General features: G+C 40.8%; 2 protein-coding genes across 2 annotated transcripts; one reads left to right on the top strand and one right to left on the bottom strand.

Moving 5' to 3' along the window:
- The first annotated feature begins 6,512 nt into the window (after positions 1-6,512).
- LOC140875442 (uncharacterized) lies at positions 6,513-7,034 on the top strand. Its single transcript, XM_073279127.1, has 2 exons — positions 6,513-6,585; positions 6,730-7,034. Exons 1-2 carry the CDS (start codon positions 6,513-6,515, stop codon positions 7,032-7,034), a joined length of 378 nt encoding a protein of 125 aa, XP_073135228.1.
- Positions 7,035-11,657: 4,623 nt separating this feature from the next.
- On the bottom strand, positions 11,658-17,854 carry LOC140875409 (uncharacterized). The gene is made up of 7 exons (XM_073279088.1): positions 17,581-17,854; positions 17,276-17,484; positions 16,913-17,131; positions 15,045-16,019; positions 14,536-14,952; positions 12,245-14,445; positions 11,658-12,117 (listed from the first exon to the last, which is right to left on the bottom strand). Exons 1-7 carry the CDS (start codon positions 17,852-17,854, stop codon positions 11,658-11,660), a joined length of 4,755 nt encoding a protein of 1,584 aa, XP_073135189.1.
- Positions 17,855-18,994: the final 1,140 nt, after the last annotated feature.

Below are 18,994 nucleotides of genomic sequence, written 5' to 3'. Positions count from 1 at the left end.
TCTATAAATAGAAGGCCGAGACTTCACTTTCAATTGCCAATTCCGAGTTCTCCTTTCCTTTCTAGTCCTTTCGGAGCTGTTCTAGTCTTCTTAGGCTTGGTCCGGAGGTCGGCGAGGCGTTCGGTAGTCGTAGCGGAGTTGTGCCAAAGTTCTGGAGGCATCGACATCAAAGGGCTAACGACGGACGAAGGTATAGCTTTTGCTTCCTATAAATATTTAGGAGTATGCAATAGCTTAGTTAAGGCTTTTAGAGCACTTTAATGATAGTAGTATCATTTGGCAGTGTAGAGCAGACTATAGGCGTGGACCTAGAGTTGGTAGAGCTTGCACTGTATTGAGGTACGAAAGTACTATTTGAGATATCCTGACTGAGTATGCATGTATTATGTGACCGCATGATTTATATGCCATGATATTATGCTGCATTCATTTGCATCTTGCTGTATCTCCTTCGAGATGTCTGTTAGTAGGGTTGTACCCTATCCTGTTAGTGGATGGACTTCCATCGATTTGGGTCCGGCGTTTCCACGGTTATCTCGGTATGGGAGCCACCTCCTGAAGCGACGGCACAGCGTGCTACATACCAGGGCCCGGTCTGTCTCTGTTATCTGATCCTTGACCTCGAGTCTATAGGGAGTTCACTTTGCATACATGTATACTCATACTCTCGCACTGAGCGTTTTATGCTCACGTCTCGTACTCTGTATTTTCTGGACACCCTATTCCATGGGGCAGGTTTGCGATTGGACGAGGAGGGTGGATCCAGGAGGGGCTAGTCAGCGGTTGGCCGGCTGGAGCTTCGCTTAGGTTTTATTACTGTTGTTTGGGTTTATACAGCTATTCGATTTGGTTGTATATTATTGGATAAATTACAGATTCCTTTACTTGGGGTTGTAAACTATTTATGGTTTCCGCAGTTTTATTCTGATATTTATTTAATTAAGTTAATTGCATGCCTAAGTTCTGTTTAGTAGGTGATCCGGGTAAGGGTCACTACAGTTCTTCTGTTTTAACCACATATCTTGGAGGATTTCCTATGGGTTGTTCACCCTCAGGGGAATTCATTTTTAGATCAACTACTTTGAGATTCGCAAATGAATCTACAAGATCTTGTAGATCCTCGAGATTTAATCTTTCTAAAGTAGTCATCAGATAGTGTTTTTCTCTGATACTGCTTTTATAAGATTAATCATCATTTCTTAATCAGTTAAAGGTTTTTGTACCATTTTGGTTTTACCTTTCTGATGTAACAAAAGTTCGGTACCAAACGAGAGTGGTAACCTTCCTCCTGTATTTCCTTTTTTAAAATCATAGGTGTGTTCTAGATTTATGATTTTCGTTTGAAGATCCTTTAGAGTTCCAAGAATTTCTTCTTGTTTCTTTAGGATTTCTTCAATCTGCTGAGGTATTTCATACAGCTGATTGCTGTAATATTGTACCGTCTTTTGAATTTCTCTAAGATCTTCGGAGAGTTTAGAGAAATCTGGTGTAATTTCTAAAAATTGAGAATTAGAAATCATTTCTTTTTAGAACGTATAAAAGACTCAAGTCTTTTTAACTTATGTTGTAAATAATCTATTTTAAATAGATTCAATTGTTTATGAGATTTCATGTAAATAAAATCCTTCTGGTTCAAACTCTCGTTTGAATCAATGGTTTGTTGAAAATCTCTTCATCAACAAAGAAAAGTATGATTTAAAGAATAATATAAAGTCTGAATAAAATTATCTAGGCTCTGATACCATTTTGTAAACCCTTGGGAACTTTAATACAAAAATATCAAAATAAGGGTAGTATAGGAAATTTTTAGTTTTGAAGACATATCAGGGAAACTTTTTGTTAAAATAGGGACATAATTGGCTTTGAAAAAAGTGTTAGTATATTTTTGGGAAAGTTAGAAAACTTTGGGGACATATTCATTAATTAACCCTTCACTTGCATTTTAGGATGCGAGAGAACAAATATATAAATATATATATATATATATATATATATATATATATATATATATATATATAATGAGTTTTGCTATGCTGCCCACCAACCGTGTCAATTTCTGTGCCCATTATGTATAAAACACTCAACTATTGTACATGATGGACACAGAGGTTGTCACGGTTGATAGGCAGCATAGAAAAACTCTATATATAATATATTAATATATATACTCATTTATTATAAAAAACAATATCTTGATTTTAAAGCTCTTATCAGACTTATCTTACCATATAGTATACCAACGCCATAAAATAATTAATTTGGTCCTTCTAAAATTTAAACAAAAACACTCTTACTTTCATATTTCGATAAATTTATTATTTATCATTTATATATAGTTAACATCTTTCATATTTATTTTATTAAAATATTAATTTATCTTTGTATATAACCTAAATTATTTACGTACGCACATGAAACATATGTAGATCAAAATTATTAATTAGAGGGAAAACAATATTTTTTATTTCTATTTTTACCTCTTTGCAACCTTAGTTCGGTTTGTTGTCATTTCAGTCTTAGTCGTATGTCTTTCAATTTTTGATAACTTTATTTATTTTTCATTGAAAGTGTTGATGTAGCACGACACATGACAACGTATACCATATTTGTGACATATTAATTAGCGTTACGTGGTATGTACATCGTCACATCAAGAAGAAGAAGGAAAAACAAAGAAGAAGAAGAAGAGATTGCGATCTAAAAATGAAATTTGATGATATAACATATCAAATTCATAATCTATTTCTATTACGTATATAAATATATGAGTTTAAATTTTCATATATGCCCTTAACTTTCTAAGTTAGTTAGTTGTTTTTTAAATGGGTTCCTTTGTAATTTTATTATCTATATTAAATGATATTAACTAATCACTAATTTTTGAGATTAAATTTATTAATATTTGGGCATTAATATTATGGTATACATTGAATACATAATTTTTTCACGTGGTATAATTTTTGAATTGTGAATGTTCTGTCTTTTTTTTTAATGTTTTACAACTGTATTTTTTAATGGACTTCTTACTATTTATATGATTTTTCTTTATTGTTTTTATCATCTTATGAACTAGATTAAATTCCTAATTAATATTTTAGTTTTCGTGAGAAAATTTAGTTAAGTCTCCATTAAATTTATTTTATTATCAAAATTATTAATATATAGCTGTGACAAATGATAATATATTTAAATTCATCTCAAATGATCATTATTATATTTGAAAAATAAATATGTAAGTTTATTTGTGAATTATCATGTATCCCTTAATTATTTAAGTTAGTTGTTTTTTAAATGGGTTCCCTTGTAATTTTATTATCTATATTAAAAGATACTAACTAATGACTAATTGTTGAGAGTAAATTATTTGGGCATTAATATTATGGTATACATTGAATACATAATTTTTTCATGTGGTATAAATTTTGAATTATGAATTTTTTTCTGTCTTCTTTTATGTTTTATAATTGTTTTTTTAATGGACTCCTAATATTTTATATGATTCTTATTGAATTTTTTTTGGGATAAAAATTAATGAAACCATTTCTACTTGATTTAATTTTTCTTTTCTGTGAGTTATTGGTTTATCTAGTGTTAAGTTGTATTCCTTAATTTAATTTATCGATAATTTATGTTTATTTTCATTTCTTGTTTTTTTCTGCTTGTTTTTTAGGGTTCGGTTAATTTATAAAATATATATTTTTCACTTTCCACAAAATTATGATTCCGAAAATAAATTTGAAAAATCACACCAATATCATATTTATTTTGAGAAATATTTTGTTCCCAAAAATTTTCATGAAAAAAATGATTATATGAAAAAAATAAAAAAATATTTTCATTTATAATTATTCTTTTCAAACCCTAAATCAAATTCATAGATTCTAAATTAGAACGGAAAATTCAAAATCTCTCATATTTTGCCTTTAACATCCTTAATTAGAACAATATTTTATTATTTGGTTGAATTGACAATATAATACTTTATTTTTTCATTTTTTTTAAAAAAAAATTGTGTTGTGTAATTAATGTCTCAAGCAAAACTTATTTTTTTTCACAACTAACTTAAAATATCTTGATACATATTAATATATCACTTTCAATTCCGAAATCTCTTATATCTTCTCAACTATTTATGTTAGCAGTTATGTTTTTATGGGTTTACTTTTGATTTTTAACAATAGTGTGATAATTTTGTTAATTAAAAGAATTTTATTTGACAATCATTTGATAGTATATATGCGTGTTCTATTTAATTAAATTGTGGTTTCGACAATGGTGAAATTCATTGTTTTCATTAATTTATTTTTTAGTATGTCTATGAGATAGTTTCACGGATTTAAATTTGGAAGACGAGTCGACCTGTTTCATACAATAATGAAAACCAATACTTTCAACATAAAAATAATATTTTTTAATGAACTGGTTGGATCAGAAACCCACCTCACAAAATGAACTCATGATGGTCTCACATGTTTTTTGTGTTTATTTTTATTATTTATCCCATATGATTAGTATTTGGATGAAAATATACCGTTTCTGATTTGAGAGAGTTGTCAGTATTTTAAAATTACTCGAAAACATAATGAGATTTGAGCCATATCGATAGGTCGCTTGTAATTATGTGTGTTTTATTTAAGTAATTAATTGTGGTTTCGACATCAATAAAATTCATTATTATGAATTTATGCCGTCATTTTTTAGTTTGTCTTCTGTTAGACGATCTAATGGGTTTATATTTGCGAGATGTGTCAACTCATTTCATACATGCAATGAAATCAATATTTTTGATATAAAAAATAATATTTTTCATGGGCTGAGCCAGATTTTGGTCAAAAATCTGTCTCATAAAATGAACTTGTTATTAGATAGTCTCACATGAATTTTGGTATTTATTTTTTATTGTTTTCCCATATGTTGGTATTTGGTTGAAACATGTATTTTCTTATTTCAGAGAGTTGTCATATGTCAAAATCAAAAAATAAATTTATTGAAATTTGTCTTTAGATAAGTGAACAAATAGTTTTTTTTTCAATTAATTGTGTGTGATTTGTTTAGATTGATTAAATATTCGATGTTATATAAATTACTTAAAATATTATCCAAATTTCAAAATCTTATTTTCGGTTGTTAGTGATACATGTGCAGCACATGTGCATCTTTCTAGTAAGATAAATATATAAGACTAAAAATGCCGACAATTTTTCTTAATTAGAGTGGTAGCTACTAGCTAGATGGCAAAATATTTCGGCTAGATGGCAAAATATTTCGGTTTAGAATCGCATGCATGCCGCATGCGTACATACACGGGAAACCTCATATAATAAAGAGAAGACATATAATCGAGTCCTTTGTGGACAAATATTTGCATAATAAATATACCAAATTCCTTGTCCATTAGAATTAACAACTTAAATGAGATAATCTGCATCTCTAAAATTAATCGAGTACCTTACATATTTTGCTTAATCTTGGAAACCCCTATTTTGAAAGGGGAAAAACCGAAAAAGGATTAGTAGAAAATATGAGACTCAAAAACATGAAAACTGAGCAAAAAAAATACTCTTGTGAAACGGTATCACGGGTCAATTTTGTGAAGCATGCATATATCTTATTTGGGTCACCCATGCAAAAGTATTATATTTTCGTTAAAAAAATTATATTTTATTGTAAATATGAACGTGATTGATTCATCTCACATATAAATGCACAATTTAATTAATAAAAAGCATGTAATGAAACTCAATTAAATTTATGTTTATAACTCGGTTCAATACAAGTTACCAATTAATTAATGCATTTATCATATTTAAAACAAAATAAGAATACCAGTTTGAACAAAGGGTAGCTGAGATCAGTCCATAAGGTCTTTCGAGGATTTTCGTGTGGCCTTTATGCATCAGTTTGCTAGCAGCAAGAAGTACCAAAAGAACTACTTGAGTTTATTTGTGATGAAGCAGCAAGATCAGGAAACTTTAAGGGAATTCATCCAACGTTTTAATGGTGCAGCTTTGGAAGTGCCGACTGCTACCCCTGATATACTGATCAGCGCCTTCACCCAAGGGTTGAAAAGAGGTAAATTATTCAAGTCTTTAGTTAAGAAGCCTCCATCAAGTTACGATGATCTTTTGGCACGAGCGAAGAAGTATGTGAATTTAGAGGATGCTCAAAGATATAGGAGGACTGAATATAGGCCAGGGGGTAGTACCGTGGAAGGGGCGGAGAAGGGAGGCGGAAAACGAGGGGTGGCAGAGAAGGAGGATGATCGAGCTCAAGGTAAGAGGCAGTTTTCACCTTATGTCCCCTTGGCTCCAAATAGGAACAAGGTGATGGGGGTAGATGAAGGAAGAAGGAGGCAAGGAAGTTCACAAAGGGTTGATGAAGGCTCTAAGTTCCATCCACCTACGAGGAGGGAGAGAACTCCCCCAAGAAGCAATCAGGAATTTTGATCACCTTCGCGGAGAGGTCGGGGCCCTCCTTGGGTGAATCCAAGAACGGAGGTACCGAGAAGACAAATGGATGGTCAAGTTCCTCCTCAAGGACTTGACCAAAGAAGGAGGGTGGATGAGGCTAATAACCCTACCAGAGGTATGATTCATATGATTTCAGGAGGTGCTACCGATGGTGATTCCGAACGGGCGCGTAAAGCGCATGGAAAGAGGATGGAGAACTTTGAAATATCTAAGGAGTTGAATTTACCTCAAGATCCCATAATCAGTTTTGGACCCTAAGACCTTCGTGGTGTTGTGGCTCCGCATAATGATGCTTTGGTGGTCACGGTCACAATCGCAAATTATGATGTGGCGAGGATATTTGTTGACAGTGGGAGTTCAGTGAATGTGTTGTTCAAAGGGACGTTGGATCAAATGAAAATGGAAGGATTTGAATTGGAGCCTATCTCAACACCTTTGTATGGATTCACGGGCCATGCTATTCGACCGTTGGGTCAGGTTTTCCTCCCAGTATCCCTGGGAAATGATCCTCGACGGGTCACCAAGATGGTGAGTTTCACGGTGGTAGATGCTCCTTCCTCATAAAATGGGATTTTGGGTCGTCCAGCTATGCAGGATTTTAGAGCTGTGGCTTCTACGTATCATCAAAAGCTTAAGTTTCCCGTAGGAAGAGAAGTGGGGATGTTGTGTGGGGATCAGAAAGTGGCACGCCGATGTTATGACGGAGTGGTGCGCGAAGAAGGAAAAAAGACACGGGTGGAAGTTAGCATGATACGGAGGGGTGGGGCTATGTTAACAGTGGCTAAGAGAGAGGTTCAAACCCTGGAAGAGGAGGAGCCTGAAGTAGTGGAACTGGGGGTTCGCGGAGAGAAGCTTAAGATTGCTGCTGATTTGGAAACAGAGGTCAAGGAAAAGCTCATTATTTGCCTAAAAGCTAACCTTGATGTATTCGCTTGGTCAGTTCAAGAGCTTAGAGGTATAAAACCAGCGGTTATGGAGCATAAGTTAAATATCTTGTCCGGAGTTCGCCCCGTAAAACAAAAGAAGAGGCACTTCGGGCCCGACAAGGATAAAGTGATAAAAGAGGAAATAGGGGAATTTCTTGGGGCTGGGCACATTCGAGAGGTGAAATTTCCTACTTGGCTATCGAATGTTGTGTTAGTGCCCAAGAGCTCGGGTAGATAGAGGTTGTGTGTGGATTTTAGGGACCTCAATAAAGCATGCCCAAAAGATTGTTATTCATTGCCTCGAATAGATTAATTGGTGGATTCTACGGCCGGACATCAATACTTATGCCTAATGGATGCTTACCAAGGGTACCATCAAATCCCTTTAGCTATGGAAGATCAAGATAAGGTAAGCTTTATCACCTCTGAGGGAACTTTTTGCTATGTGGTCATACCCTTTGGGCTTAAAAATGCTGGGGCTACGTACCAGCATTTGATGGACAAAGTGTTTTCCAAGCAAATAGGGAGAAATGTGGAGGTGTATGTGGATGATATCATGGTAAAATCAAAAGATCCAATTGGCCTCATCGATGACTTGGTGGAAACATTTTCCACCCTACAGTCTTATGGATTGAAGTTGAACCCTCAGAAGTGTATGTTCGGAGTTAAGAGTGGAAAATTCTTGGGATATATGGTAACCGAGCGTGGGATTGAGGCTAATCCGGAGAAGGTTCAAGCTATACAAAATAGGACGTCTCCTCGGGATCCGAAGGAGGTCCAGCAATTGACCGGGAGAATCACGGCCTTGGCGCAATTCATTTCTCGGTCCGCTCATCGTAGCCTGCCTTTCTTCCGTACCTTACGGAAAGCCAAGAAGTTCGAATGGGGTGAGGATTGTGAGAAAGCTTTTGGAGAATTGAAGAAGTATTTAGCTGAGTTACCTGTGTTGGCCAAGCTGATAGTTGGAGAAGGATTGTGGGTGTATCTATCAGCTTCCGAGGGAGCCGTTAGTTCAGTTCTTGTTAAAAAAGAAGGTTCCACACAAAAGCCTGTTTATTATGTGTCGCATGCCCTTAAAGGGGCTGAGTTAAGGTATTCGGGGTTGGAGAAATTGGTTTTGGCATTGGTGATGACGGCAAGACGTTTGAGGCCATATTTTCTATCTTATCCTATTGTGGTGCTTACAAACAGCCCTCTAGGAAGGATTTTAACTCACCCAGATGTGTCAGGACGGTTGGTAAAATGGGTTACTGAGTTGGGAGAGTATGATATACAATATGAGCCAAGAACTGCTATTAAGGCGCAGGCTTTGGCTGACTTCTTAACCAAAACCGTTCATTTGGAAAATGAGGATCCGTGGAAGGTATTTGTTGATGGTTCATCGTCTATGGAGGGAAGTGGAGTAGGGGTGGTGCTGATCTCTCCTACTGGTGAGGAGGTCAAATTGGCAGTGAAAGTAGATTTCAAGGCATCTAACAATGAAGCTGAATACGAAGCCGTTTTAGCTGGACTTCGAGCGGCCAGGAATATGGGAGCTGTACGGATACACGTCTTTTTCGATTCACAATTGGTGGCACAACAAATGAAAGGGGCATATGATGTGAAAAATGAAAAGCTTATTGAGTATGCTCGAGAGATGGATAAGGCAAAAGAACAATTTGCAGAGGTGGTCTTCGAACAAATACCTAGAAGGGAAAATGAGAGAGCAGATGCTTTGGCGAAGATGGCTGGTTCTATGGGGAGTTGGAAAACTAGAGATGTAGTATTTCAGGTGGAGCTCGCACCTCATATGAGCTCGGTTATACCTGAACTCCTGGAGGAGGATTGGAAGGTCGTTATAATTAATTATTTGAAGGAAGGAAAGCTGCCCGAGGACCCTAGGGAAGCTCGGAGGTTGAAATTAAAGAGTTCAAGATATTAATTGATTGAGGAAGTGTTATATAGGAGGTCATTCGCGGGACCTCTCCTTCGGTGTTTAAGTTACCAAGAGGCTAATTATGTGCTTAGAGAAGTACATGAAGGGTGTTGCGGGAATCACTTGGGAGCTCATGCTTTGGCAAGAAAAGTCTTGTTGGGGGGATATTGTTGGCCTAACGTTTTGGGGAGTGCCCAAGAGTTGGTCACATCATGTGATAGTTTCCAACGACATGCTCAATTGCAACATCGACCCGCGGAGCTGATGAAAGCTATCGTCTCTTCTTGTCCTTTTGATCAATGGGGTATGGACATTGTGGGTCCTTTTCCCGTAGCCCCTGCTCAGAAGAAGTTTTTATTGGTGGCGGTTGATTATTTCTCGAAGTGGGTAGAGGCTGAGCCTTTGGCTAGGATCACTGAAGGAGATGTGTTGAAATTTTTGTGGAAGAATATAGTGTGTCGGTATGGGGTACCTAGGAGGCTGATATTAGATAATGGGAGACAGTTTCAAGGAGCTAAGGTTCAAGCATGGTGTAAGGAGATGAAAATTCAGCAAGCTTTCACATCTATGGCTTACCCTCAAAGTAATGGGCAAGCGGAGGTGACAAATAGATCATTGCTGCAAGGCTTAAAGACTAGACTTGGGAAAGCAAAAGGGAATTGGGTAGACGAGTTGCCAAGTGTCTTGTGGGCGTATCGAACTACACCTAAAGAAGGAACCAAGGAAACTCCCTTCAGCTTGGTTTATGGTAATGAAGCGGTGTTGCAGGTGGAAATCGGGATGGAATCGGCTAGGGTCATGTTTTACGATGAAGATAATGGAGAAAGGAGATTTACTGATTTGGATTTGGTGGAAGAGAAGAGTGAAAATGCAGCAATTCGGTTGGAAGCTTACAAAAGTCGTATGACTCAAGCTTATAACCGTCGAGTTGTCCAGAGAAGCTTTCAAGTGGGTGATTTGGTCTTAAAGAAGGTGCAAGAGGAGCAAAGAGGGAAATTGGACCCGAAGTGGGATGGTCCTTTTAAAGTCAGTGAGAAGCTTAGCTCAGGAGCCTAGTACTTGGAGGATACACATGGCAAAGCTTTGAAGAGACCCTGGAACGCCTATCATCTTAGAAAATATTATCCTTAGTTTACCTGTTGATGTATTTCGATTTGAATTATCACTTTTGTAAGCATTTCAAGTTCAATGAAATCAATTTATTATTTTGAAATAATATGTGTCATTCTGTTATAAAAGTGAATGGTACTTTGCATGGGTTCCTAAATTATGTGAACCCTAAGCATATGTAGCCCGGGGCATGAAATCATATTTTTTCCTACTAAGGTCATAACCTAGTAGAGGAGTTTGAGGGTTGGAGGCTGAAAAACATATTTTTCCTACTAAGGTCATAACCTAGTAGTGGAGTTTGAGGGTTGGAGGTTGAAAAATATTATTTTTCCTACTAAGATCATAACTTAATAGAGGAGTTTGTGGGTTGGAGGTTGAAAAATATATTTTTCCTACTAAGGTCATAACCTAGTAGAGGAGTTTGAGGGTTGGAGGCTGAAAAACATATTTTTCCTACTAAGGTCATAACCTAGTAGAGGAGTTTGGGGGTTAGAGGCTGAAAAATATATTTTTCCTACTAAGGTCATAACCTAGTAAAGGAGTTTGAGGGTTGGAGGCTGAAAAACATATTTTTCCTACTAAGGTCATAACCTAGTAGAGGAGTTTGAGGATTGGAGGTTGAAAAATATATTTTTCCTACTAAGGTCATAACCTAGTAGAGGAGTTTGAGGGTTGGAGGTTGAAAAACATATTTTTCCTACTAAGGTCATAACCTAGTAGAGGAGTTTGAGGGTTGGAGGTTGAAAAACATATTTTTCCTACTAAGGTCATAACCTAGTAGAGGAGTTTGAGGGTTGGAGGTTGAAAAATATATTTTTCCTACTAAGGTCATAACCTAGTAGAGGAGTTTGAGGGTTGGAGGCTGAAAAATATATTTTTCTTACTAAGGTCATAACCTAGTAGAGGAGTTTGAGGGTTGGAGGTTGAAAAATATTATTTTTCCTACTAAGGTCATAACCTAGTAGATGAGTTTTTTTTTTTTTTTTTTAAAGGAAACACCTCCGGAAGCGGGGGGGTTAGACAGACCCCTACCTGTATATAAAAACATGAAAGAGCGAGACAAATAAAACCTAACGGGGAAGGGAGACTAGACCAAGACCTCCCCAAAAGGCTATACAGAGGTAATAGTAACATCAGAGCAACTAGGGTATCGGCAAAAATACAACCAAAACAACCCTAGGAAATAAGTAAATACAGACAAAAAACCTAGACAACTAACTAAGTCATCTACAGCAGTCATCCTGAGCAGCAAAAAACCAGCAGATATCCACAGCCCGAGCTCAGCAAAATCCAAAACTGACACTGAGGCGCGAAAGAGTGGCTGGCGTCATCCAGGACAGGACTAAAGATCAGGTCTACGCTAGAAATATGTCCAGAAGTCACGATCAGCTGGGGAGTAACTATACAGCAGAGGCTGCCTGGAAAAGGGGACGACCGCAAACCAGCAGATTCGGAGCAAAATATCAGGAGTATGGCGAAGAGAACACGAGCCATACCCATATATCCAAGTACCCAAGAAAACCAAGAAAGGAAGGGCGCAAGAGGTCGCCCACGAGACAGCAATCCAACAGCAAGAACCAGGAAAGGGGAAACCACAGTGAACGCCTGAAAAATCCATCTCCCTGAAGAAGCAAAGCAAACGGCAGGGAGACAAAGAAATGCCAAAAAACTCCGGGAAAAGGCCGGAGAGCTGTACCTGCAAAAAAAAATAAATATCTGCATATATCTAAATCTAGGATGACCTAGACCAAAAAGGAGAGCAAACAAAGAAGAAGAAAGCCCAAGAGAAACGGCTATAAGCGAGCGTAAGGCTCTAAGAAAACCTAGATCTAAGGTAAGGAAGCCCGAAAGAGTCAGAACGGGCCAACGCAGCGATGGGAGTGGTTAAAGGAACACCAATCTCCAACAAACACTGCCTATGATCATGAGCCTGCCGCGCCAACGCATCCGCAACCGAATTCCCTTCTCGATAGATATGCGAGAAATGAACCGGCCTATTCCGCACCAAAACACGAGTCCTCGAAACAATATGGTCCAAATCCCAATGGCACCTCTGAGATCTAAGAATCTGAATGGCAATCTGGGAATCGGTCTCAATCCAAAGGGGAAAAAGGCTAAGGTCAGAACAGAGAAGAATACCCCTCCAAACCGCCCAAAGTTCTGCACGGACATTGGACCCCAAACCAATGAACTCACTAAAAAATGCCAAGACCCTACCAAAAGAATCCCGGACAACCCCTCCCACAGACGACTCACCCGGGTTACCTCTCGAGCTCCCATCCACATTGAGCTTGAAGGACCCAGGTGGAGGCCTCAACCAATGGACGATGGCAGTCTTGTGAATCCGTTGGAGGCCGACCGAAATGCCCATCTTCCTCGCAGCCTGCAAAGCCCCCAGCCAAAGACGGGGCTTGATAACAGTTGTGGAATGAGCAAGTCTCAAATAAGACAAAATTTGGAACTTAACCGTCTCCACAGAGGAGGGTAAGTGACGGTGCTTAGCATCATTGCGTGCAGTCCAAAGGAACCAAAGCACGACAAAAGGAATGAATTCCCTCACATTACCCCCCGGAGACCACTCGCGACCCCTTTTCCAAGAACTGAGAAACAGACTGAAGTTCTCAGTGAGAGGGATGCGAACTCTAAAGATAGCCCCAAAGAAATGCCACACAGAGCGGGCGATGGGACCGTCGATGAAAATGTGCGTGAATGTCTCCGACATCGCACAGCACTGGCACTTGGACACAAGGGAGAAACCCCGCTGCTGGAGCACCTCATCCACAGGCAACCGCCGATGCCAAAACCTCCACAGAAAGAAGGGCATGGTGGGCCTCATCCAGCGGCCCCAACAGGGAGTAAAGATATCCGAGACCGAACCTCTCGGTCTGACCTGCTCCCAAGAAGATCTCACAAAAAAGGCACCATCGGTGCTGTGGGTCCAGATAATCGCATCCGGCTCATCCACCAAAATAGGAATCTGGACGATCTCCTCCGCCACCGAGGGAGCGACTACAGCGCAGAGGAGATCAAAATCCCAGTCTCCCTCCAAAATGAAGCTGGAAACACGCACACACCGATCCCCTCTGACATCACACCTGCTCGACAGAGGGGCATCACCCAACCAAGTATCATCCCAAAAAGAGACATCCCCAGGACCAATCCTCCACCGGATACCAGGCTCCGCACGAGGTCTAATCTGGAGCAATCGCCTCCAAGTGGGGGAAATGGCTCCACGAGAAGGAGCACAAATAGGGCTGACAGTCCGGCAATACTTCCTCGAAAGGAATCTCGCCCAGAGAGAGGAACCCTGCCGGAATCTGAACCACAGCTTCATGGAAAAGCTGTCAACAATGTCCTTGAGCCTGCGAAAACCCAGGCCTCCTTCTTTCACAGGGAGGCAGGCGCGAGACCAGCGGGCCCAGTGCCACTTCTTCTCTAAGGGTCTGGAGCCCCAAAGAAAAGCATTGAAAATACGCTCCAATTTCTCCAAAACAGCCAAAGGAGGCTGGATCACCTGGCAGAGAAAGATCGGGATCGAAAGGAGCACACTGTGGATCAGCATCATCCTACTCCCAGGAGAAAGGGAACGGGACTCCCAGCCCTCTAGCTTTTTCCTGACCGACTGCAGAAGAGGCTCAAAGAGAGAGCACTTGCGGTTCCCACGGAAAAGCGGAGCTCCAAGGTATTTCAAGGGCAGCTGCCCCTCTGCAAATCCAGTGATTCGCAGAAAACGGGAGCGGCGATGAGCGGTCCAGCCCGGAGGAAAGATCATAGCACTCTTGGCCACATTAACGAGCTGGCCCGAGCAATTCTCATAGTGAGCCAAAAAATCTTTGAGACGCTGAAGACCACGGGATCCCCCATTGGCAAAAATAATGACATTGTCAGCATAGGCCAAATGGTACATCGGCAAATCACACCCAGACCGATATCTCATATCAGCATGCTGGAGGAACAACCGGTCCAAACCACGGGACAGATACTCCGCTCCAAGAACAAAGAGGAGGGGAGATAACGGGTCACCCTATCTCAGGCCCCTCGAGGAAGCAAAGAAACCAGCAGGGGTGCCGTTGACATTAACCGAAAACTTGCAAAAAGAAATGCAAGCCCTCACCATCCTCACAACCTGCTCCGAAAAACCAAACCTTCGGAGGACATCCAGAAGAAAAGACCATTGAACTCTATCATAGGCCTTAGCCATGTCCAATTTCTGAATGACATTGCCACCACGGGCAGGGAGATTAAGACTGTGAGTTAGCTCATGTGCGAGAAGGATATTGTCAGCAATCATCCGCCCCGGCACAAAGCCACTTTGACTCTGAGAAACGAGTCTCCCCACCACCGACCTCAGACGAGAGTATAAAAGCTTCGAAATGATCTTGTTGGAAACATTACACAAGCTGATGGGACGGAAGTCCGTCCAAGCTTGTGCACCCTCGACCTTGGGGATCAAAGTGATCGTGGTGGCAGTGAAGCCCTGGGGCATAAGAGAGCCCCGAAAGAAATCAAGGACGGCGTCCATGACATCATGCTGCACAAAATCCCAGCAGCTCTGAAAGAAAACCAAAGAATACCCATCGGGGCCCGCCACACTATCCCGAGGTATGGAAAAAACGACAGCACGAACCTCCTCCAAGGAAGGTGCGGCAGCAAAGCTAAGGTTCTCCTCCTCCGAAATCTCAAAGGAAAGCCAGAAAAATCCGGAAGATCCAGGGCAAAGGGATCTCCAGTGAGGAGGCGCTCGAAATAGGCAGCCCCAGACTGCTGGATGAGACTAGGAGAGGTGAGGCAAATTCCATCCTCCCAGATACGAAAGATCTTATTGACCACATTCTTCTTCTTCACTAAGTTGTGGAAAAGCTTCGTATTCCTCTCCCCATCCTCAAGCCAATTACAAGCAGCTTTTTGCTTCCAAAAATCCGCTTCCATAGCGGTGACTCTAGACAGCTCCTCATTGCACCTGGACAAGAGGGTCCAGCAATTCTTAGAGGGGTCCGCTTCACAGGCGGCCTCAGCCAGCTTAACCGACCTCTCCGCCTCAGCGATCTTATCAAAAAGGTTCCCAAACACATCCCGGTTCCACCACTTGAGGTGGCCCTTCAACCGCTTCAGCTTGGAAAAGATCCTGGGCATGCCTTGCAAAGAGCAGGGCATGTTCCAGTTAAGCCTGACAGTTTGATGGAACCCCGGGTGACGAGTCCACATGCTCTGGAACCAAAACGAGCTCGGCCCCCGAGCAAAGACAGGAGCAGACACCAAAAGAGGACAATGGTCCGAAACCGTGCGACTGAGGTGTTCAACTCTGACTGAGTTGAAATGATCACCCCAATCCACAGAGACAAAGACTCTGTCAAGACGCTTCCAAATGGACTTATTCGTCCAGGTGAACGAAGAGCCCTCAAAACCAGCGTCGACCAGCGCAGACTCCAAGACAAAATGATTAAACTCGTCCATGGGGAGCTGCCTCCCACCAGAAGAGCCAAGACACTCGGAGTCATCCCTCACGACATTAAAATCCCCCCCGACAAGCCAAGGACCACCATCAGGCTTGAACTGCAGCAAAGAAGCCCACAAGTCGCGCCGTAAAATGTAGTCACACTTGGAATAAACGAAAGAGCAAAAAACATGGGTCGGCAAAAAGGGAGCCGACACGCAAAGATGGAGGAACTGAGCGTGATCAAAGACACACTCCGCCTTCACATCGTCCACCAAAAAAACCCAAATATGAGGGTTGGAGGTTGAAAAATATTATTTTTCCTACTAAAGTCATAACCTAGTAGAGGAGTTTGAGGGTTGGAGGCTGAAAAACATATTTTTCCTACTAAGGTCATAACCTAGTAGAGGAGTTTGAGGGTTGGAGGCTGAAAATATTATTTTCCTACTAAGGTCATAACCTAGTAGAGGAGTTTGAGGGTTGGAGGTTGAAAAACATATTTTTCCTACTAAGGTTATAACCTAGTAGATGAGTTTGAATGTTGGAGGTTAGAATTAATGTTGTAGTATGTGGTGCGCCATGTGAAAATTAACAATTGCAAATGGAGAAAAATTTATACATGCAAGAAAAGCAAGAGGAGGAAGCTCATATATCCATGAATGTTGCGACGCAAAATGATGAAACATAAAAGTCATACATGTCATACTTGCATGTCAAAAGTAAAGACGGAAGATAAAACAGTATTCATCATGACCAAATAACCGCCTAAAGGCGCGCATCGTCCACGACGATGATAACAAAACATAAATAAATCAGCATGAGCCTAGATATCGGATGGAAGGCTCGCCAAAAGATCTCTAAGGCTGATGAAATCAGTGGAGGCGCCTGGAGGAGGGTATCCATTGTCCTTGAACTGCTTCAATGCACCCGTGAAGCCCACATCTAAGTACTGAAATGCCTTGGGACCGCAAATCTCTTTGAACTCCTTGAATTGGAGGAATTCTTCCTTGAACGATTATCTCTTTCATGCTAGTTCTTCTTGGTGTTCCTGTTGTGCCTTAGCTTGGGAAGACTTCATCTCCTCCTTCAATTTCTGGATCTCCATCTCATGACTCCTATTTAGCTGCTGGAGCTCCTCTTCCTTCTTCATTAGTAGCTCGTCAGATTGAGCCTTCAACTCTTGCAGCTCATGGTCGCGTGTTCTTTGTGACTCCTCAATCTTGGCCGCAAGCCCGTCAATGATGGACTTGTTCTTTGAGTTTTCGAGAATGATTTTCTAGAAGGAGTTGACGCGTGCAACCAACTCTCCTAAACACATGGCACCCTGAAACAAAAGATCAAATATGAACAGTGTGAAAATGAAGTTATAGCACACGATTATAAATAAGGAACTTAAAAAAAAGGAAGAAACAGAGCTTACTTCTGTGATGCTACTGCAAGTGCGACTGACAACGTCGAAGTACTCGAGAGAGCTCAGAAACGCGGCATCAGCAGTAGATGGAAGATTATATAGGAGCCCATGCGCAATGCGATTGGGACCGCATCCCACGATGGTCGACTCTGGGGTATATGAGTGGTATATGCTATGACCCGTGTGAGGGCTGCCTGGCTGGCTGAACTCTGTTTCCTCTGAAGAGGAGAGAGATGCAATCTAAGTCATAGAGAGCTTCTGTTTTCCTTTGGATTCGACTGAAGGGCTTGGACTGGAGGGAATCTTCTCCTTGCCACGGGCACGAGAAGTCTTGACTTTCGGAGAGGTAAGAGAATTGGACTTCTTGGAGGCTTTCTTAGGCGAAGCTTGCTTCTTATTGGTAGGGGATGAGGGACCTTCATCTTTCTTGGCAGTGGCAGGGGCCTTCGCCTGCTTTTTCTTGGGTGGCTCAGCTTGAGAATCTTTCTTGGGCTTAGAGGCGGTTGAAGCTAGTTGTTTCTTGGGAACAGGTGATGAACCACCAGCTTTCTCCTTCTTCTCAAGCTCACGAAGGAATATGGCATTCATGACTCTAGTCCCGTACAAAGATGAGGATGTGAAAGCATGAGAATATTATAAAATGTGGAAGACTTTTCGTCATAAAATTTAAAAGGTAAAGTAGCTACCGGCATCACCCTCCAACTTGACACCTGCAGGGCTAAGATTAGCGTGGAATAAGAGATCTTCGGATAAAAGGTGAGGAGTGCTAAAACACCTATCTCCCATTTTCTCTCGCATGCGAAGATATTCTTTGTTTTTCTTGAGGTTTTCGGGAGGATCGGGCTTAGTAAAGGAGGAATACCACTCAGTGGTGCACTGCCACTCTTCAGGGGGTTTGATGAAAAAGAAACATTTTTTCCAACTTTTCACGTGACTAGGAGCACCGCCGAAAAGTTTGGGATTGGAACGATAAGCCACATAAATAGACCCCTCTTTCGATTGACCCAAGATCAAGAAGTAGGAAAAAGTAGTGCAATTCACCGGAAGACCCAAAAAGTGGAATAACATCGAAAAACTACAAATAGTGCGGAAGGCATTGGGTGACAACTGGCCGATGTGCACTTGATAGTAACTACTGAGGTCCATGAAGAAATCTGGCATAGGGAACCTAAGACCCGCCTCTAGCTGCTGCTGGAAAAATGTATAATACCCGGGGGGAGCTAGGTAAGGGCAATCTTCCGAAGATGGGATTATGATCTGGTGGGAGGCGGGAATGTGTCCTAAAGCCCTAAGGATGGATTCGGAACTAGGCTTGAGGGTGGAGGTCAAGTGTCCAAACCAAAGAGTGTCAGCATTAGCAATGTTCATTTGTCGTTGGACATGACGAATTTCTTTTCCAGGACGACTATGGCTTATGTTTTCCTCAAATTTCTCGGGCTCACAAGACTCACTACTTTTATTGGTCTCACTACTCTCCTCAAAATCACTAGGTTCATCAGAATCATGTGAAGAATTGGAAGATTCGGAGGAAGACATTAGCTCAAGATGATTGTCAAGGGGAGTATAGGGAACACAAGTAAAATCAAATTTTCAAAGGGGAGGAAATGCTTACCGAATAATTTGAAAATTGCACGGAAACAAAAAGCTAAGGAACGAGCAAAAAAACCGGATAAGTTGAGGCAAGAGCTATCCAACACGAACAACTTGAGTTGAGCAATTCGTCAAACA

This window comes from Henckelia pumila, chromosome 1 (assembly GCF_033568475.1).
Source record: "Henckelia pumila isolate YLH828 chromosome 1, ASM3356847v2, whole genome shotgun sequence".
Classification (NCBI taxonomy): Eukaryota; Viridiplantae; Streptophyta; class Magnoliopsida; order Lamiales; family Gesneriaceae; genus Henckelia; species Henckelia pumila.
The sequence above is the reverse complement of the archived record's forward strand: the minus strand, read 5'-3'. Positions and strand labels throughout refer to the sequence as shown.

Excerpts from the sequence above, each read along its gene's own strand:
- LOC140875442 (XM_073279127.1), top strand. The coding sequence starts at position 6,513 with ATGGATGGTCAAGTTCCTCCTCAAGGACTTGACCAAAGAAGGAGGGTG. Across the intron at positions 6,586-6,729 it reads GGCTAATAACCCTACCAGAG|ACCTTCGTGGTGTTGTGGCT; the intron begins GTATGATTCATA and ends TTGGACCCTAAG.
- LOC140875409 (XM_073279088.1), bottom strand. The coding sequence starts at position 17,854 with ATGAATGCCATATTCCTTCGTGAGCTTGAGAAGAAGGAGAAAGCTGGT. Across the intron at positions 17,132-17,275 it reads CTTGCAGTAGCATCACAGAA|AAAATCATTCTCGAAAACTC; the intron begins GTAAGCTCTGTT and ends AACTCCTTCTAG. Across the intron at positions 14,446-14,535 it reads CGGAGCAGGTTGTGAGGATG|GGTGACCCGTTATCTCCCCT; the intron begins GTGAGGGCTTGC and ends GGCCTGAGATAG.